The sequence below is a fragment of the Myodes glareolus genome, chromosome 5 (genome assembly GCF_982192425.1).
Source record: "Myodes glareolus chromosome 5, mMyoGla1.1, whole genome shotgun sequence".
Taxonomy (NCBI): Eukaryota; Metazoa; Chordata; class Mammalia; order Rodentia; family Cricetidae; genus Myodes; species Myodes glareolus.
Window position 1 is genome coordinate 67,811,805 of NC_142030.1, and position 21,826 is coordinate 67,833,630.

General features: G+C 44.5%; 1 protein-coding gene across 1 annotated transcript in view; it reads left to right on the forward strand.

Moving 5' to 3' along the window:
- The first annotated feature begins 3,852 nt into the window (after nucleotides 1-3,852).
- The window catches only part of Soat1 (sterol O-acyltransferase 1), a 49,532-nt gene continuing 31,558 nt past the window's right edge, over nucleotides 3,853-21,826 (forward strand). Inside the window, exons 1-3 of the mRNA XM_048421091.3 lie at nucleotides 3,853-4,007; nucleotides 11,687-11,800; nucleotides 21,189-21,247. Of these exons, the coding sequence (XP_048277048.1) occupies nucleotides 11,695-11,800; nucleotides 21,189-21,247 (165 nt within the window). The 5' untranslated portion in view covers nucleotides 3,853-4,007; nucleotides 11,687-11,694. The remainder of the gene's footprint in view (nucleotides 4,008-11,686; nucleotides 11,801-21,188; nucleotides 21,248-21,826) is intronic.

Consider the following 21,826-nt stretch of genomic DNA (forward strand, 5'->3'; position numbering starts at 1 on the left):
ATGTGGCTTAAACATTAACCTGAGTAAAGCTGCTTATTCTTGCTCCTCTCCAGGATGTATATACTCATCTCTGCCAGCATTAATTCCCACCACACTTCTTTCTAAGTCAAATTCTGAATTAGCTCCCACAAACCCAAATAATATTTTATTCTGTTTTTTTTTTTAAACATCTTCCAAATATCAACTCCCCTTTTCTTAGAGGCAGGGTCTCACAGAGCACAGGCTAGTCTCAAAGTTGCAGTGTTGCAGGGATAGCTTTGAATTTCTGATCGTCTACTTCTGTCTCAGTGCTGGGACGCTGCATGCACATTGTCATGACTGAGTGATTGATATGGTGCTGGGCATCAAACCCAGGGCTTTTTGTACACCCGGCAATCAGGCTACTGACTGAGCTGCATCCCCAGCCCTTTCCCCATTCATCCCTCACCTCTATCTTTCTATCCCACTTGGCTGTTGCCTAAACTGGCTCTTCATCATCTTACCTGTATTACACATCACCCTCCTAATTAATCTACCCACCTCCAGCTGCATCTCTGTCCAGTAAGGTCTTCTAAACCACGAGTCCCTCCTACTTAACATCTGTCACTGGCTCCTCACTGTCTCTGAGAGTCTGAATCAGAATGTCTCAGACACACTGGCTCTTGGTGCTCCTCAGGAAGTGCCCCATAGTTAAGGATAGGCTGCTACCCCTGTTTTCATGGATCTGGCTCCTTTTTGTCTTAAGGGTTTGGATCTTGTTCTCCTTTTATTTTGAAAACCCCTCTTCCTTTCCCTGACTACTACCCTGCTACTTAGAAAGGTGGGCTCGGAATGCCTCCTTTCCAATTCTCCCTCCCATCTACTCCAGTCCACCTGATGCTACTACATCCGGAAGAACAGCGACAGGGACATTGGCTGCCAAGGTCTGTGCAGAAGGCTTTGAAAACACAGACTTATTAAATATAATGACCCTATTAGGTAGGCACTGTCTTAAACTTCTTTTTATTGTAACATCTGTCCCACTGTTCTCAATGGCTTAGTTAGCTATGTTATCAATAGACAATCTCAATCAGCTTCATGTCCCTAGCAACTGGCTACTTTCTGTAAACCCTTTTTGGAATATGACGAAATTAGCAGCATTTAACTAAGCCTTGTTCTCAGGATTAGGTGATGTGAGATTTTACGAGCCAGTTTTGGGAGACAGACACCTGGATTCTGGTCAGAGGCTTTGGAGTTTCTCTAGTCACCTTTGCACTGGATGATAGTGCCACCCTCCTAGTTACTCAAGGAAATGACCTAGAGTTACCTCGTGTCTACCTTTCTTCACATCAGCACTCCAGGGAACCACTCTGAACTCCTTCATCTTTTATTCGCAGCAACCACCCCAATCCAGATAACTACGTCTACACCACGTACTTACCCAAGAACTTTTTTGTTACCTTGTTTCTCTTTGTTTCATCTCTGCTAGTCTTCAGAGATCATTCTCTATAAAAATAGGTACAAAATGTAAAAGCCCTAGATGAAAACAACAAAACACACACAAATGAAAAAAGACAGCAACAAAACCAGGCTGGGCATGGTGGCACAGGCCTTCAATACCAGCGGAGGCAGACAGATTACTGAGAGGGCAGCCAGGGCTGTGTAGTGAGAGCATGGCTCAGCTCCTCACCCCTCCCCCCAAACCCAAAACTTCTTCCCTTTGCTCTTATGAATAAGAATCCAAACCACAGTTGGGCTCCTGTTCAATGTTTCAACCCCATTGTCATCCCCCTCCCCTCAAGTGTGCTTCAACCTCCTGCTCCTCAAACCAGCCAAAGTTGTTGGCTGGCATGACAGATTCTTCTTCCTTATTTAAGTCTTAATTCGGATCACCTCAGAAAAGTCACCCTTGCCTTTGTCTTTACAAAAGTTGAGTGTGGTTGCCGGGTGGTGGTGGCACACACCTTTAATCTCAGCACTTGGGAGGCAGAGGCAGGCAGATCTCTGTGAGTTTGGGACCAGCCTGGTCTAGAAACTAATTCCAGGACAACTAAGACTGTTGCATAGAGAAACTCTGTCTCAAAAACAAAAAAGAAAAGAAAAGAAAATTGAAAAAAAAATAGTTGATTGAATATAGTTTATGTGTTCAAATTCATGTTTCATGAAAACTCAGGAAACTTTTCAAATTACATTATTTCACTTCTTTCCCTGACCACTGTGTATTTTAAAAAAATACTTATTTTTATGTGCATTTGGTATAAAGGTATCAAATTCATTGGAACTGGAGTTATAGACAGTTGTGAGCAGCCGTGTGGGTGCTAGGAATTGAACCTCAGGTCCTCTGGGAGAGCAGTCAGTGCTCTTAATCATTAAGTCATCTCTCCAGCCCCAACTATCCTGTATTTTCTCCTAACATTTAGCACTACCTGCAATTGTCTCATTATTTTTCTTCTCCCCTAGAAACATACACTTGAAATTGCAAAAGCTGCATCAAAGGACAACAGTCTGTCCATCTTTCTTTCTTTCTTTCTTTCTTTCTTTCTTTCTTCCTTCCTTCCTTCCTTCCTTTCTGTTTTTCTTTTGTTTTTTGAGACAGGGTTTCTCTATGTAGCCTTGGCTATCCTGGAACTCACTTTGTAGACCAGGCTGGCCTTGAACTCACAGAGATCTGCCTGCCTCTGCCTCCCAAGTGCTGGGATTAAATGTTTGCATCACCACCAGGCCACTCCATCTACCTCTTTCACTTCTGATCCACCTACTTCTATTTTTTTTTTTTTTTTTGAGACTGGGTTTCTTTACAGAGTCCTGGCTGTACTGGAACTCACTATGCAGACACCAGGCTGGCCTCCAACTCACAGAGATCTGCCAGCCTCTGCCTCCTAGGTGCTGGGGTCAAAGGTGTGCACCACCACACCCAGAAGCGCGTTACCCAGCTCAGTTTTTTAAAAAACGGAATAACTGAAACACCGAAAAGGCGAGTATCTTCTCTTGTGTGTAAAAGAGTCCCAACAGAAGTAAACTCCTGAGTCCCTAATTGGTAGGACAGGAGGTGGACTCACAGGCAGCCTAACCCTTTCAAATGCTATCAGCCAACTGTTGACAAAAGCATTAATCACGGTTGTCCCAGAGGAGCCCAGCTCTGGGCCAGCAGGGGAGCTCCTTGCTGGAAAGGTCTACAAAGCAGGCAATTCTTGTAAGGGTCAGACATCTTTTGTTCAGGGCATCTGACCCGGAGAGAAATGGTCAACAGGACTGAGTACGGACTGACGGAATGATTAATGAAGCCAGTTTATCTGACATCTTTTCGCAGGCCAACAGGGACTCTTCAGTCTGTTTCTTTTAGCTTTCTTTTTCACCTGCCTTTACCCTAAATTCACCCACATCTTTGCTTTTGAGAAGTCCAAGGCATAAACTGTTTTATCTCTGTCTTACACCTATCCGTATCATTTTTTTAAAATTATTTAGTCCCAAGGATGTTTTTTTTAAAATTACTTGATTGTCTCATTACTTCAAGTGACTCATTTCTGTCTTTTCTAGTTTGTGTGTTACTGAAGGACAGTCTCAGTCAAGTATAATTTAGACCACAAAGCGACTTATGAAAGGATTCCGGCCACTGTTTCTTCTTCCTTAACGGTCAGTTTCAAGAGCCCCGTTAGCGTCAGGCAGCCCTCGTCCCACGCAGGCTGCCTTTTCGGACTCAGGAAGTTGAGTCGGTCCCCTCGCAGCCACACTGGAGGAGGGTTGCGATAGAGCCCAAGACCAGGTAGCTGGAGAAGCGCCGCGGGTACCCAAGCGCCGGGAGGGGGCGTGGCGGTGGGCGTTTCCCGCCGCCGCAGGACCACCAATGGCATCCAGGAGCTCGGGGCGATGCGCGTGACGCAGCCGCGGGCTGGGAGGTTGGGGCGGAGAACGGGGGTGGGTGCCGGCTCTTTATCTTCCTCCGCAGCCCGGCTGGCGGCGTTGCGGACCCGCGTAGGGACATCGTTCCGCAGCGACCCCCCCGCGGCTGACCTACCGCCCGGACCGCCGCAGCTGCCCTCGAGCCGCAGGTAACCCCAAGCCTCCGCTCCCCTCCTCCTTTGCTGTCCAGGTCCACCCTGAGCCCGAGAGGAAGGGGACTTCGGTGGCGGCGACGTTCCGGCTCTGCGGGCCTGGCCTGGGCCGGACTGTCCCGCCGCGACGCTGCCTGTCTCGGGGGAGGGCGGGAAAGTTACCCGTAGCCATCCGGATGACCGGCAGCCTTTTCAATATCAGTGATGGTTTCGATGTCCCCTGAATCATGTGGTGCCTCGCAAGCCAGTCAGTAGTAAAGAAAGTTGAGAATTAGAAGTCATCTCATTCTTTGAAAAGCAACACCAAAAAATGCGCTCAGGAAGTCTGGTTTTTTTCCTAATGTGGGTGGGGGAGATGTGTGTGAGGGGAAAGATGGCACTACCAGACATCAGACTGTGGGCCGGGGCGCCAAAACCTTTAGCTCGTGCTCTGTTTTTAAGTAGCAGGAGGGAGTTGTTAAGTTTTTCTTTGATCTTAAGTGTTAATAGTCATGTAGCTTAAGCGATATATAAATCTAGGGATTATTTGTGAGAAATTATTATAAGTTCCCTTCTCTGCATTTTCTATAAAAGTCGTTGGTCACTGTAATACTTAAGTAGTAGCCACTCTTTCCCTTCAAACTACTTGTCTTCTTCGTTAATGCAGAATCCAACTTGAATATTCTTTTTTCTCTTGTTTCCTTTCAACTGGGAAATATAAATTACTTGTTAAAAGCCAGCTCAGACTGCGGGAGTGGGGATTGCAGAGAGCTCTGATGCTGGGAAGGGTAAGCAGGGGCAGGGTAAACGTGGAGAAGCACACGGCTTAGTGTGTCACGTGCTTGGAACTGGCCAGGGGTTTCACGTTCCCTTAGGACCCAGCCAAGGTGCTGAGTGCCTGAGTTGCTGCGGACAAGCCTGGTGGGTTTTCCAGGCTCCAGCTTCCTTTTTCGTCCCTGGAAAGCTTCCTCTTGTCTCTTGGAGCGTTTCCCCCAGGCCTTCTGCTCTTTTTCCCCCTTCTCCTTCTCCCACCACTAAACATTCCTCAAACCAAAGATCACTTCCCTGTGGGAGCCACTCATCAGGGGAAGCCTGCTAGCACTCTGTAAGTCTCCTTACCAGCAGTTAGTTAGTCATGTTTGAAAGGAGACGCTTTGTTTTCTGTGGATCTCATGAGGCCAGACTATCTTCTGTCTTCTCAGGGTAGGGTCTGGTCTGGTCATGAACTAGAGTTGGAGGGCGGAAGAAGGAACTTTGAGAAAACATTAACCAGGGACAGTGACTCTTTCTTATGGACCTTCCAATTGTCAGACAGGAGGCTTAAGTTTTTTGCACCCCTCCCCCCCAGACAGGGCTATGGAGCCTGTCCTGGAACTAGCTCTTGTAGACCAGGCTGGCTTTGAACTCACAGAGATTCGCCTGCCTCTGCCTGCCCGGAATCCTGAGATTAAAGGTGTGTGCCACAGCCATCCGGTTTAAGTCCGCCCCCCCCACATTGGATAATTTTTTTATATTTAATCATTTGTAAGTAAAACTCACATGAGCTGGGTGGTGGTGATGCACAAGCACTCAGGAGGCCGAGAAACCCTGTCTCGAGAAACCAAAATAAATAAACTCAGATGCAAATAAAATTTGCCCAAGTTCTCCTGTTCTGTCTGGTTAATTGACCCAACTCTGATAGTTATATGAAAAAGTTGTAGGGTAGAGCAAACCGTTTTTGGAGGGAAGAAGATGAAGACATGCTTTGGATTGTTAATTCCCACCCCCACCCCCCCTTTTCTCCCTGTTTTCCTCCCTCCCTTCTTTCTATTGATAGGATCTTATGTAGCCCAGGCTGGCCTGATGCTGTGTAGCTGAGAATAATCTTAAACTTCTGGATTCTCCTGCTTCAGCCTCCCAAATGCTAGGATTTTAGGTGTGTACCATTCTATCCGGGGTTGGATTGTAAATTCTATCCACAATGGTTTCTCTCTTCCTCTGGGTGGTGGAGGAGTTATTCACCTGTAAGAGGTGCCTAGTATTTATTTGTGATACAGTTTTATAGGTTCTTTTGAAATCTTTGTTAATGAGAAAACTGGAGGCAAGCTAAAGTTGACATTTCTTTGGGACATGAATCATTTGTTTCTCTAATTCCTTTTATTTACTTTCTTATTGCAGAGCATTATATAACTTCCCTGTACAGATTGGTTTCTTATTTTCTTGTCTAATCAGTGTGTTATATTTTATTGCTAGTGTGCGTCCGTGCACACATATATGTACATACCACTGTAGTGAGTATGGAGGCCAGAGGGCTACATGGTGTAGTTAGCTTTCTTTTACCTTTATGTGACTTCCAGGGATTCAGCTTGGGTTGCCAGGCAGCACACAGGCATTTTTATCCACTCAGCTATCCTGCCAGCCCCACTGGTCAACTTTGTCACCTAAAAGGAAGATAGTTCTACCACACAATCTCATACATCTTTGCAATGGGGTGGAAATGTTTGTTGGGGACTCAGGACTAGTACTTTGTGGCAGAGAGGCAGGCAGATTGGAGTTAGGTTAGCCAGGGCTACATAGTGAGACCATATCTCATAAATAAATAAATAAATAACCCAAACAAGCAGAACACACCAACAATACATAAGGAATGAAAATGTTTAGTGAGCTGGTGGCGCACCTCCTTTGGCGCCCAGCACTGTGGATGGTGCTTGTTTTCCTTCACTGCTGGGCCTCTTGTAAGAACTGTACTATGTTCTGTTTTCAGTTCCTCAACACATTTTGCAACCTATTCCCATACATTTTCCTTTGTGGAACCAAAGGAAATACGTAGTTAGTAAAAAATTACTCACTGTTAGCACATCTCCACATTGTGAAATAGCTGTCCCAAGTTCCACCTTTTTTTTTAAAAATAACCTTTAATATAGATATGTATATATATCTTCCTTCCTTTCTTCCTTCCTTCCTTTCTTTCTTTCCTTCCTCCCCTCCTCTCCTCTCCTCTCCCTCTCTCCTTCCTTCCTTCCTTCCTTCCTTCCTTCCTTCCTTCCTTTCTTCCTTCCTTTTCTTTTTTTGGTTTTTCGAGACAGGGTTTCTCTGTGTAGCTTTGGAGCCTGTCCTGGAACTAGGTCTTGAGATCAGGCTGGCCTCGAACTCACAGAGATCCGCCTGCCTCTGCCTCCTGGGGATTAAAGGCATGCACCACCACCACCCGACTATATTGTGTGTGTGTGTGTGTGTGTGTGTGTGTGTGTATAAAACAAAACAAAACCTTGCTAAAAAAAATGTCACACACCACCCTTCCTTTTGTGTTTGTACTCTATTTGAATTTTCCATGATCTTGACCCCAGAGAATCCCTCTGAATCCTCCTACCCCCCTCCCCTGGGGCCCCACCCCCAACAGCATTCTTTGCTCCTTGTTCTCCTTTAATCTCTTTGCATTTTGTCTTTTTGCTGTTAACTTTTTAAATGCTTCATAATGCTTCACCATCTATAAGATTGTTAGTATTTATTGCTTAGCATGTTAGATAAGTGCTATGTAAATAGTAACCTGTGTAGTTCCTAGGTGACCTGCCTGGGAAGTGTCCTGAACTTGTGCTTAGCCTTAGCTGTTGGTGTGCTCTGATGTGTCTCAGATCCCTATCTTCAGTGCTGACTCGTGTGTTCAGCTGGCCTTTATAAAAGACCTTGGCTGGCCGACAGGCACGTAATGTTGGGCTTATCTATTCTCTCTTTGCATAATGCATAATGGCATAATTTCATAATGGCATTCCTAGCCTTTCTGAATTAGCATACTTACTTGGGGGTCTGTGACCAGCCACCTTCTACCCATAGCCAGCCACACCTCAAAGACTTCCCTAGTCATTTGTAAGCTTATCTGATCTTCCTTATCTCTTCCTTCATTTATTTTACCTATAAACACATGTCATGTGAGTCTTCAGGCCCCACGGCTTTGTCTGTGAGCTCATTGTTGGCACTGTCGCTGAACCTGCCTTTCTTTAACAGATCCTTTTCATTGGTTCTGAGTTTGTCTTCCTCAAAGTAAATAACAAATCCTTTTTTGTTTTTTGGGTTGGGGACTGAATGGAGGGCCTTCCACATGCTCCAGAGATAAACTGCCTTTGAAGTTCACTCTGAGATCCCAATCTTCTTTTTTAACAAGTGTGATTTGAGAGGGAGAAGAAAAGGGCAAACAGAAAGACTAGAAAGGGGTACATTCTCAAAATCAGAGCACTCTGGAGGCAGAGGCAGAAGGATCTCCACAAATTCTAGGCCAGCCAGGTCTCCACAGTGAGATACTTCACTCCCCCCCCCCCATTCCCATATGTTTTGTACATATAAAGCATAAGCATTAAAAAAGTAGCTGTTTCTTTTTTTCTAGCATTGATAAGCATTGCACTGGGATACTTTTTTATGTTTTGAGGAATAAACTTTAATCTGGCATTTGGTTTTAATATTTTTTTTCAAGATTTATTTATTTTATGTATACCAGTGCTGTATCTACATGCACACCTTTATACCAGAAGTGGGCATCAGATCTCACTACAGATGGTTGTGAGCCACCATGTGGTTGCCGGGAATTGAACTCAGGACCTTTGGAAGAACAGGCAATGCTCTTAACCGCTGAGCCATCTCTCCAGCTCCCTTATTTTATATTTTTAGACAGGGTCTCACTTTATAGCCCTGCCTGGCCTGGAACTCACTATGGAGGACTCACAGAAGTTTGTCCCAAGTGCTGGGGTTAAAGGGGTGCGCCGCCTCACCTGGCCTGCGTGTCTGTTTTGAGGCCCACATCGCCCCTTGCTGTGCCACTGCTCTTTTCTGATTTCTGCTTCCTTCAAAGACGTCCTCAGCATTCACTCCCGCTTACCACTGCTCTGATTATTTCTGCGGGATAATTCAGTGCTCGGTGGTTTCCTCTCAGATTTCACATAGATGACCTTTAAATCTTTGTCACTAGCCCAGACCAAAGGGCTTCTCAGTTTCTCCTTTGCACATGTGCATGTGTGTGTGTGTGTATTTTTAGATTTAAATTTATTTATTCTATTTTATATATGAGTGATTTGTCTGCGCTGCGTGAACGTGTGTGCATCATATGAGTTCTTCATGCCCACAAGTCAGAAGAGGACATTGGATCCCTGTGAGAATCTTGTGGGTGCTGTGGACTGAACCCAGGCCCACTACAAGAGCAATTAGTCCTCTCGGCTGCCTAGCCATCTCCTCAGCCCCATACCTGGCTTTTGATATGAGTGTTGGAGATCCGAACTTGCACAAGGAAGCACTTTACCCACAGGCTCCCAACCCCCAGTTTTATGTCTTTGATACATTTTGGGCTTAAGTTTTGCCTAGATTGTGAGATGAGGGCCTGTCTTGGCCTTTTTGGGTATCTGAAGTTTTTCTTTTCATTCTATCACTGGAAGGTGTGAGTCGATTTCTCTTCATTTTGTCAGTCATCACTGAGAAAGGCGTGTGACTCCGTTACAGCATAGCCAGTGGCTGTGACTCTGACTCAGCTCTTCGCTGTACGGCTTTGGTTCATTTACCAGGCCGTAGGAGGAGAGAGCCGCTTAGCCCTGAAATAATCACACAAAAACTATATTAATTAAATCACTGCTTGGCCCATTAGCTCTAGCTTCTTATTGGCTAACTCTTACATATTAATTTAACCCATTTCTATTAATCTGTGTATGGCCACATGGCTGTGGTGCCTTACGTCTGTCTGTCTCCGGCAGGGCTACATGGCCTCTCTCTGACTCCGCCCTTCTTTCTCCCAGCATTCAGTTTAGTTTTCCCCGCCTACCTCTATTCTACCCTATCAGGCCAAGCCAGTTTTCTTTATTCATTAATGGTAATCACAGCATACAGAGGGGAATCCCACATCACCAGGGAAAAGACAAGTTATCTGCTGACAGGATTCTACTGTCATCAGTGTCAGCACAGAGGAGAACTCATGTTTGTTTTTTCTTTTATCGTGTTTATGCATGTGTGGTTACATGCAGTGTGTGTACTGGTGCCGCCAGAGACCAGGATAGGTTGTCTGGTCTCCTGGGGCTGTAGTTGCAGGTGGTTGTGAGCTATCTGACAGGGGTTCTGGGGACCAAAATGTGTCGCCTGGAAGAGCAATAGGAACCTTGACCTCTGAGACTTCTCTCCAGCCCAGCGAGTTCCAGTTCCAACCCTTTTTTATCCATGGACAGTTCATCCTTCCGAGCTCTGTCAGTGACATCCTTTCTCTTGAAACCATTATTTGATTACTGATCTAGCCTCTCTTTGAACTTTGGATGCTTGCATTTATTACTACTGACTTGGTAGCCATTCCCTAGCTTGTGGTATCGTTGTGACTGTTCTAAGAGATGTAAAATGAACATCTGCCTCCAAACTGGACTAGCACCAGCATCCTGAGGAATGACTCAATCGAGTTTGTCTAGAAGGTACAAAGAATTCACTAGGGATTACGGAAGGAGCTGTGGACAGCTAAAGATAGATGTGTCTCCCCTCCTCCATCTCCAGCCCCTGTTGGAAAGTCTACAGCAGAGTTGGTGCAAACCTGGCTTGAGAGCAGTAGAGGTGACTGCAGGTTCCCACAACATAACTCTCAGACCGCTGTGGTGTACAGCACCGGAGATGACTGCAGACTCAGCCCCCATTAAAGCACAGACCAGTGTACTGTGGGAGTCACTTGTATGTGTACGTCATCATAGCCCTTCTGATGTCTTGGAAGACACTTCAGCCCTGGGGAGAGTGGCTTGTGGAAGATGGGGTTCCTCTGGCTAGGAATCAGAGGACTCTCCTCATTACATACCGTTGTCATCTTCTGCTGTTCTTTTTGTTTTTTTGTTCTGAAGCAGGGTCTCTCTATATGGCTATCCTGAAACTCATAGACCGACTGTCCTCAAATTCGCAAAGATCCCCTGCTGATGTTAAAGGCTTAAGCCATCATGCCCGGCTCTTCTGCTGTTCTTAAGGTTTCATGTGTTCAGCCAGTGCTTTGCTCAGCTGAATTGTTCGTTGAGAATGGGGCTTTGTCTAAAAAGGGCCTTTGAACTAGCCAACATTTGAGAGTGGCTAATTTCTGTTAATTTGTTGCAATATCTTATATTCAAAAAGTATTAAAGCTGATTAAAATAAAATCAGAGGCAGACAACATATCATCATTTTTTACCTCTCTTAAGCATAGTAGTGATATGAAATTCAACTAGCCAGACATTTAGTTCAAAGCTTTTAATTTTTAAATGAAATTAATTCTTTTTGTGATACTGTGGTTCAAATTCAGGGTGTCAGTCATGTATGCTAGGCAAGTACTGTACCCCTGAGCTTCATTCCCCACCTTTTTCAGATTTTTTTTTTATTGATTTTTATTGAGCTCTACATTTTTCTCTGCTCCTGCCTCTCCCTTCCCCCCTTCAACCCTCCCTAAAGTCCCCATGCTCCCAATTTACTCAGGAGATCTTGTCTTTTTCTACTTCCCATGTAGATCAGATCTATGTAAGTCTCTCTTAGTGTCCTCATTGTTGTCTAGGTTCTCTGGGATTATGGGTTGTAGGCTGGTTTTCTTTGCTTTATGTTTCCTTTTTCAGATTTTTAACCAACACGTGCACACCCATGATGTGCAGTGGTGTTTTGCTGTGTACTGATCTGTCAGGACAGTGGCTTGTCCACGAGTCACTCCTTCATGTGGGGAGCATTCAGCGTTTTTATTCCTGGTCGTTCTTCTTTCCTAGGCAGCTCGATGGTGGGAGAAGAAAAGATGTCACTAAGAAACCGACTGCTAAAATCTGGTGAAAATCCTGAGCAAGATGAAGCCCAGAGAAATCTCTTGGAAACCCAGAGAAATGGTGAGGTTTTTAATGTTTCCGAGGTAAATTAATGAACCAGAAAATAAGCTCACTGTTCCAGGACATTTCTTGCAATTTTTTACTACAAATGTGTACTGGTGGTTTTATATATCTGATAGTAAGTTCATATTAATTTAGTGATAACTGGAGAGGTGGTTCTGAACTCCAGTTCCAGGGACTCTGCTGCCCTTGTCTGGCTTCTGAGAGCCTTGCACACACAGGGCACATGACATACATGCAGACAAAACATCCTGGGTTTCCATTGCTGTGAGAAAACACTATAACCAAAAAGCAAGTTGGGGAGGAAGAAGTTTATTTGCTTATACTTCAGCATTGCTGTTTATCACTGAAGGAAGTCAGGGCTGGAACTCAAACAGGGCAGGATCCTGGAGGCGGACTCTGATGCAGAGGCCATGGAGGAGCGCTGCTTACTGCCTTGCTTTCCTTGGCTTGCTTAGCCTGTTTCTTATAGAACCCAGGACCAGCAGCCCAGGGATGGTACCACCCACCATGGGCTGGGCCTTCCCCAGTTGATCACTAAATGAGAAAATGCCTTACAGCTGGATCTCATGGAGGCATTTCCTCAGCTGAGGCTCCTTCTTCTGATGACTCTGTCTTGTGTCAAGATGACACACAAAACCATCCAGTACACATCCGTACACATAAAATAAAAGTAAATACATAAAAATTAATTCAACAAACATTTCTACTGTGTTTTAGATATTATCCATTCATTCAGCCAGCCTAGCCTACCAGTAATTACGGAAATGTCCTGATGGATCTTTGGTTATAGTAGTGATCAATACATGTTCAATACATGTGTTCTCATTTATGGAGCTTCGAGTTAAGTGAATGCAGAGCCCTCAAAATCATGCGTAGTTGGGGGTGTGTAATTCACTGAGACCCTGGGTTTGTTCCCCAGCATAACAACAACAACAACAGCAGCAACAAAAAAAACCCCAAAAGACAAAACAAACAGAACTCCTACATAACTGAATTACTATAAATACATATAATCTTAAAGTTGCTAATTTTTGTTTTGTTTCTCTGGTACAGGGTTTCTCTGTACCTTTGGAGCCTATCCTGGAACTCACTCTGTAGACCAGGCTTGAACTCACAGAGGCCACCTGTTTCTGCCTCCTGAGTGCTGGGATTAAAGGCATGCACCACCACTGCCCAGTGACTAATTATTCTTACAATAGAATGAACAAAAATTGAGTAAGGAGCGGGATCTGAACTGACGTCTAAATCTTAGGAGGGAGTGGGATTAGGGCATTTATTATTTGTTTGGTGCATGAGGAGTATAATGCTGCACTTGTTAAGGTCAAGGTGTGTTAAGAACGGTGGGTGCGGTTAAGAACGGTGGGTGCGGAGAAGCCGCCCTCGTGCTGCCGTCTATTGCATCGGGATGTTTATTTTTTGCAGTGACATTTGTTTAGTTTTGCTTTTGCAGGGATTTGAAACTCGAGACAGGTTTGGTTAACAAATAGGGGAGGGACTTCTGGAGAACAGGTTGTCTTTGGCATCCTCAGACTTCTTTTCATAAAGAGGCTCTCTCTTTATTTAGCCTTTTGTACTTTAATTGCAAGTATCAGCAGCCAGATCGCACCAGGACTGTGAATGAGGCTGTTAGTTGGTGTAATGAGGTTTATTGACAGACCCAGCTATTGCCTACATATTGCACTTGGTCTAATGTGCTGCGAAGAGTGAAGTCTGTGCAAAGGAGGGTGAGCCAGCACAGACAGAAGCAGTCATCTTCCCTTGTATTCATGGTCATGGTCATCGTCCGGGTGCTCTCCTCTGCCTGGATTCCCACGAATTAGGTTTCCATTTTTTTTTTTTCTAATGTTAATACTTCTTAGAGACAGAAAAGGTATTACTGAAACTTTCTGTCAGCATCATCACACACTATTATTCTCTTTATATTTTGTTTTTTAAAAGCTGTTTTGTTTTGTTGAGGGCTTTTCTATGTAGTCTTGCTTCATCTCCCCAGTGCGGGGTTGAGACATTCGGCGCCATGCCCGGTTCTCATGCAGGGCTTCCTGCTTGCTCGGCAAACATTCTATTGAGCTAGATCCACATGAGTTGGAACCATTCTAGGCTTTAATACAGCTGTTACAAAATTATGTTGTTTCACTTAAATTAAGATGTGTGGCACCCTCCTTAATGGAGGTACTGCTGATTGGAAAAGAAAGAGTTTCTCTGCGTTAACGCTTGCGAAATCTGGATGAGTAAACTGTGACCTTTGCATTGCGATGGCTTGAAGGCCTTTCAGTGTGGCTAATAGCAGGCCAACCTAGGAGCTCGCTGCTTCACCTCATATGCATTGAGTTAAGTTTATTTTTAATAGGATTCTTGGTGGTTCATATACAGGTTAAGGTTTGAGATACCGCTTTTATTCATTTATTTGTTTTTCTTGAGACAGGGTCTCATGTAGCCCAAACTGGGTTGTAACTTGTTATGTATTTGAAGTTGGCCTTGACCTTTTGATCCTCCTGCTTCTACCTCCCAAGTGTTGGGATCATGGGTGTGCACCATCATCTTGAGACGCAGCTTTTAGTGTGGCACATTTCATTTGGGCTGTGATTGCGAGTCTTCCTTGAATGAAGAAATGATCTAATACAGTAGCTTGAGATCTGAGTCAGAACCTCCTACTGGGGCCCCTGAGGTGTGAAGGGTGGAAGAACTCACTAGATGGTACCCCGAGGTGTGACGTGTGTGAGCCTGCGAGATGGTACCGATTGGGCTTTGCGGTCAGATACCACTGCTGTGAAGAACGTTGATGTCCTGACTTCATTAAACTTTACCACAGGCGTAGTGGCACTGCCTTTAATCCTAGCACTCAAGAGGCAGAAGCAGGTAGATCTCTGTGAAGCCATAGTGACCCCAAAGATAATAATGTTGGGGGACTGAGATGACTTAGTGCTTAAAAGTGCTCCCTGCTCTTGCATAGGACCTGTGTTTAGTCCCAGCTCCATATAATGCCTTTCAACCATCCTAACCCCAGTTCTAGGGAATCTGACTCTTCTGACTTCCTCAGGCACATCTCAGTGCACACATACACACATGCACAGTGCACACACATGACACGGTGCACAGACATACATGTTCATAGTGCACAGATTTATTTGAACAGTGCACAGATAAAACATTCGTACACATAAAATAAATAAAACAATACTTGTATGTGTATGAGGCAGAAGCAGGGAGGCTAGCCAAGATTATACAGTGAGACCGGGTCTCAGCAAATACTCAGAGTAGAGTGTGCTGCTCAGGGAGAGGGTTGTGCAGACCTCTGGGTGGTGTGGGCTTCTCAAGAGTGTCTTATATCCTTATCTGTGATCTCTGTGGCCATGGAGGTCCTTCAGAGAGTTTCTCAGGCACTTCCCCCCACTCCTTTTTCAGTAAATGAGATCACAGGGTTTCCTGAGGTGCCTTGGGTAGATTACTTTCTGATAAGTAAACCACTGGTCATAAAGGCTGCTTAGGGAGTTCAGACCTGCTTTACTGAGGAGAAGTTTACATTTTTTCCTTGAGCTGCCAGAGAATTGCACGTTTACATCTATGAAAGGCTCTTTTCTTCCTAAGCGTGATCTGGTGCTCTTTGAGCAGCCTTTCATGGGTTTTCAAGGCATGGTTTCTCTGTAGCCCTGGCTGTCCTGGAATTCTGTGCAGAGCTCTAGATCTGCCTGCCTCTATCTTCCCAGCACTGGGATTGAAGTCGTGTGTGACCACCCTGAATGAACATTTTGGAACTGTCTCTCAAGGGGCATATTCTGTCAGCAACCTTTACAGATAATTTTAATTGTGCTAAAAGTTTTATTTTTAAGGTTTATTTTATTTTTATTTATTTGTGTTTGGGGGGGTATGTGCATGTGTGAGTGCAATTGCCAACAGAGGTAGAGGCAGGAGAACTGGGGGTTCAAGCCTGATTTAATCTACGTAGCAAGTTTGAGGCTAGCCTTGGATAACTGAGGCTTTGTCCCCCACAAAAAGAAAAGCAAACAAACAAACAAACAAAACAAAAAGCAAAAACCCACAGAAACCAAAACCATAGACACAAAACCCCTATGGACATGGTGAAGGCTTTGAAATGACTGTTACTCTCATCTCTTCATGGCAAGAATGTTAAAGCTGGGATGAAGATGGTCTAAGAAAATGATCAGGATGTTTTTGAAAAAAAAATCAGAAGGTTAAAAACGTTTATGTGTATATGAGCATTTTGCTTGCATGTATGTATGTGTACCACATGTGTGCTTGGTACCGGCAGAGGACAGAAGAGGGCATCAGATCCCCTAGAACTGGAGTTACAGATGGTTGTGAATCACCATGTAGGTGCTGGGAATTGAACCTGGGTCCTCTACAGAGTACTTTTAACCACTGAGCCATCTCTCCAGCAATAATGAGAAACTTAAAATCAGTCTGGGCTTCAGTTGGCAACAGAAACTTGCTAGTTAGTGCCTCTGCATTAGGTAATTCTGGACTTGCCGCAAGCAGACAGATTTATAGAACTGAAACCTGGAAAACGACTGTCACCGTGCAGCCCGACTGTCACCGTGCAGCCCGACTGTCACCGTGCAGCCCGACTGTCACCGTGCAGCCCACCGTGGTCACCAGCAGGAGCACACTTGCTCAGGCTTAAGATTTTGTATTCCTGGGCCGCTGGGAGTGTTAGAAGACATAGTTTTAACTAGGCTCAGCTGCCTGCTGATCACGTGACAATGTGCAAGACGTCTATTTCTTTGAGTCAGCTTATCTATTTTGAAAATAAAAATTGGTACAAGCTCCTGCTTTTCTCCCTGGGTTTTAAAGGTTAAATTATTTATGTATGATAATTCTTCACAGGTTGTCAGTGGAGTAATTGATTAGGTGTGTGAGTAGATCTTGGCAGTGTTAGCAGTGATTAGACCAAGGTAATTAGCATACCTGTTGCCTCATAATTATACTCTACACAAGTTCAAATGTAGCCAATTGTAAGATAAGGATTTAGCGGTCCAGAGGTCACAGTGACTGCGTAGAGAAGGGCAGTGAGAAAGTGAAGGTGAGCCGTCTTTGCAGGACATGCTATAGCAACAGTAAAAATGTACAAGATGGTTGGCTAAGAAGGTTGAATGGGTTGTTGGGAAGAGCTGTTGTTTTAAAGTAGTTCATCTCAAAGTCAGGATTTTATTAGTGTGATTTTTGTTTTTGTTACTCTAAACCAAATATACTTTTATATGACTTCCATTTTAACTTTGCTTTTGTTTTTCAAGACAGGATTTCTCTGTGAGACAGTCCTCGAACTCACAGAGATCCGCCTGCCTCCCGAGAGCTGGGCCTAAAGGCGACCGCTACCACCACCCGGCTCCATTTTAATTTTTAAAATTACTTTTAAAATTAACACACCAATAAATGGTTTTCATTTTTTTAAAATTATTTGTTATGTGTGTGTGACGTGTACGTGTGAGTGTGGGTGCACACGTGCCATAGCGCGGGGGAGAGCAGAGGGCGGCTTTTGGGAGCTGGAGCTTTCTTACTGCTCTAGGTTCTAGGTACTGAAAACAGATGGTTGCGCTGTCTCCCAGCACTCTGGCTTTGAGACAGCGTCTTACCCTATAGCCCAGGCTGGCCTTGAACTCTATGTAGGTGACAGCACAGCACAGTGGTGACAGCACAGCGCTGTGGCCTTCGCGTGGGGTCAGGAGATAACTCTGGGAGTCGGTACTCTCACTCTCCGACGTGGGTCCTGGGAAGTCAAACTCAGGTTGTCAGGCTTGGCAGCAAGCACCTTCACCAGCTGGGCCACCTTATCATCCCCAGCTCAGGTTTATTGCTTTGTTTGCCGAGACAGGGTTTCTCTGTGTAACCCTGACTGTCCTAGAACTCATTCTGTAGACCAGGCTGACCTTGAACTCAGATTCACCTGCCACTACCTCTGGGCCCCCCAGCTTGGGTTTAACAATGTGTTTCCTATTAAGATGGCACTCGGCCCCAGCTCTCTGAGTCTGGAGTTGCTCTTCTTAGCTACCAGAGAAGCCACAGTCTCAGCAAGGCCGGTAGATGGGTTGAGAGCTGGTCCACGCCTGCCGGTAGGTTGCAGGTTTCTTCTCACCAGGCTTCCTGGTTTACCTTCTGATGAGGTTCAGCCAGCACCCAGCCACACTTCCTGTGTCTCTCTCTGCATTTGCCAGCTGACTGCCACACATGAAGGATTTCTGAAACTCTTCCTTTTAGAATAGAGTCTGTTTTTTTAAAGGTGTATTTATTCATGTACGCTATGGGTATGAGTGCTCTGTCGTCATGTACACCAGAAGGAGTCAGATTCCGTTGTCGATGCTTGTGAGCCACCATGTGGTTGCTGGGAATTGAACTCAGGACCTCTGGAAAAGCAGTCAAGTGCTCTTAACTGCTGAGCCCTCTCTCCAGCCCAGCCTGTTTTTCTATCATTTTGATACTTTAATACTGTGTCATAGAAGCAGATTCCAGCCTGCCCACTTACCTAGAAGTTTTATTTTGTAACTTTTTTGTATGTTTGTTTTTGTTTTTTGAGACAGGGTTCTCTGAGGCAGGCCTTGAACTCGCAGATCTGCTTGCCTCTGTCTCCCAAGTGCTGGAACTAAAGACTTGTGCCACCACTGCCTGGCCTTTATTTTGTAACTTTTAATAAACCTTATTAAACAGGATGTGGTGTCACCACCTATAATCCTAGAATCTATGAGCTGTATGCAAGCAGATCATGAGTTCAAGGCTAGCCTGGGCTATGTAAGATACTGCTAGCTGGGCACTATGGCTTGTGTCAGTAATGCAGACTGAGGCAGGAGGATTACTGTGAGTTTGAGGCCAGCCTGGGCTATGTAGATAGTATCACCTTGGACAGCACTGATTTACTATACAACTGGTAACCCAGAAAATAAGTATATAATATCTGCCTTTTGGCAAAAAAAATATTAAATACAATGTTGTAAAGCAATGAGATTTTGGCATTTGATCCAGGTTAAATTCCCAGAAATCTCACAAGTCTTTATGTTATTTTCTTCTTTCTGGAAAAATCTTTTTAGCATATACTTACCATTATTTTTCTTTATTATTTGAGACTCTGTTTATCTATACATTATGTGTATATATATGCATAAAATATGCACTAATAATATACATGTAATAAAATATGCCATGTATGCACATAAAATGTGTATATTATATATATATATATATGTGTGTGTGTGTGTGTGATTTATTTTATTTTATTTGCATTGCTCAGAGGGGTCTAACTCAGGGCCTTAGCCCAAGCATTTTACCACTGAACTATGTACTCCTAGCTCCTTAGCTCAAATATTGACTCTGTCACAGTTCCTTACATACATACACACACACACACACACACACACACACAGCACTCCGTGATCCTGTAGGCCTTCTTACACACACACACAGAGCTCCCCGTGATCCTGTAGGCCTTCTTACACACACACACAACGCCCCATGATCCTGTAGGCCTTCTGAGTATTATCTTCTGTTTGTGTACTTGCTCTAAGAGTCCAAAGGAGGAGTTTCGTATGTACAGAGCGAGTTTGGAACTATTAAACGATGTCATGTATGTAACAGCGCGGTTGTCCTAGTTGTGACGTGCGATAGAAGAAGTACAGGGCTGTTCAGGGAGCAGGTCAGGTGAAGATCAGCAGGAAAGGTGTAGCTTAGGTTTTCAAACATTAAAGTAAGATTTTTGATACCTCAAGGAATAGGCTGTAAATTAAATTATTTTTATGGTGTGTAAGTGTGTAACCACAAGGTCAGGAAACTTTGAGGAGTCAGTTCTTTCCTTCTAGCACTTGGGTTCTGGAATTGAACTCTGGTCCTCAGGCTTGGTGGCAGGCGGGCACTTTACCTGCGATTTGTCTCACTGACCAAAAGAGTTTTTACTAGACAGGTGCATCAACCAATTTAGCACAGTCTATGAATAGTCTTTAGATGGGTCTGTTAAATGTAGTAGGTTTAGCAATGTTAGCCAACATTCATTCAAAAAGAAAAAATAGTGCAAGTCTAATTTTTTTCTTTCTTTTTTCTTTTCTTTTTTTCCTTTTTCTTTTTTCTTTTCTTTTCCTTTCTTTTCTTTTCTTTTTTTCTTTTTTTTTTTTTTTTTTTTGGCAGTCTCTTTGTATTTAAGACTGCCCTGGGACTTGCACCTTTAATCCAGCACTCAGGAGGCAGAGGCAGGTGGCAGAACTCTTGAGTTCGAGGCCCACACGGTCCGCATAGGGAGTTTCAGGTCAGTCAGCAGTACACAGTGAAACATTGTCTAAATAAGTAAACTATTTTTATGACAGTGCTAATGTCTTTAGTTTTTCTAACTCGACCCTTGTCCCTCATCCTGTGTCCCACCCCCACCCCCAAGCCCCTGTTTCTCTCTTGGTTCTGTTATCTAGAATGTCTTAGGGTTGGCAACCAGGAGCTTCTCCTTTGTTCTTGAACTCTCTCTGCTGGAACTGTTGAAGACCTTGATTGGTTCTGTGACCTTCCAGGGAGAAATTATACTTATCTGTTGGCAGTCTGGGGACCCGTCTTGAGTTTGCTTTCAAATAAACACACTTTAAGGTTTTTGAGATAATAAAAGTTTAGGTTGCGAAATCCACTGAAGTGTTGCAAGTTTTCAGGGAGACAGTCCCGTCTTTGAAGTAGACACAGACACATTTCCTTTCTGTCCAGAACCCTGAGGATGTGACCGTCCCAAGGGTATGACTGTATGGGTCCTTAGCTGTAACAGGCCTAGGTCTTGCCATTCTGTAAGGCACCAGACCCTGATGCTGTTCTGTGAAAGGACCACATTCTGTGTGGCAGCCAAGAATCCATGTGCCTGTCACGTATTCCTCAGTGTTGTAGTTTCCTTGTATCTTTTGTTCCTGTGCAGTGGAACAGCTTTGCAATGGATCCTTTTAAGATTTTTTTTAATTTTTTAATTGTATTTATGTATGAATATGTGTGTACACGTGAGTGCAGATGCCCTGAGAGGCTAGAGGGGTGTCAGGTGCCCTGGAGAAAGGGACAGGCAGTTGTGAGCAGCCTGACCTGGGTTGGGAACTAGCTTGGGTCCTGTGCAGCCCTCTTAACCACAAAGCCTTGAAGCCTCCAGCCCCAGTCTTAGCAAGTTTTTCATCCTTAACACTTTACTCAGGATCTTCATAGTCTTAGTGAAGATCTGTTCTGGGACCTGACTTCTCACCTTGCCTGAAGTGGACCCTGTGTCTGTAGGCATCTTAGCTGCTCGTGCGCCTTTCCAGTGGGCACTGTCGTGTCGTGCACTGGAGTGTGTGCATTCCTCTTTATATTTGATTGCTTTCGACTTCATACTTTATTGCTGTTTCAGAGTCAACTTGAAATTCTGCTTTAAACACTCAGTTATTTTTATTTCCCTTAGGTCACATTACCATGAAACAGTTAATAGCCAAGAAGAGACAGTTGGCAGCAGAGGCGGAGGTAGGTATCTTTTTTTTTCCCCAGAAGCAGAAACTGAGGCTTTAGGTAAAGGTAACAGTTTAAATATTCCTCGTTTATTTTTTAGGTTTTATGTATCTGTGGTTCTCACACTCTACTCTTTATTTTGTTTCTGTTATTGTGTGTGTATGCTGGGCACATCGGTGGAGGTCAGACATCTTGCCGGAGTCGGTTCTCTCAGTCCCATGTGGGTCCCGGGATTGACCTCAGGTTGTCAGACTCGGCAGTGAGCACTTTACCAGCTGAACCATCTCTCTGGCCCAGCCCCATTTCTGGTTTATTTTTAATCTTTGGAGACTCCTGTCTAATCCAGGCTGGTTTGGAACTATAGCTCCCCCTGCCTCTGTTTCCCTAGTGCTGGGATCACAAGTGTCTGCCACCTCTTCCTACTTGTTAAAGAACTGTTTGCCTTCCTTTTAAGTTCTTGCTGTGGAACAGGAAGTGAGATATCTGTCACTCTGTCGTCGCTCATGAGAACGCGCGTGGCCCTTCTCTCCGGTTCTATACGGGGCGGACTCTGCTCGCCGCGACGGCTGGTGTAGACGTGCCTGTGAGAGCTTT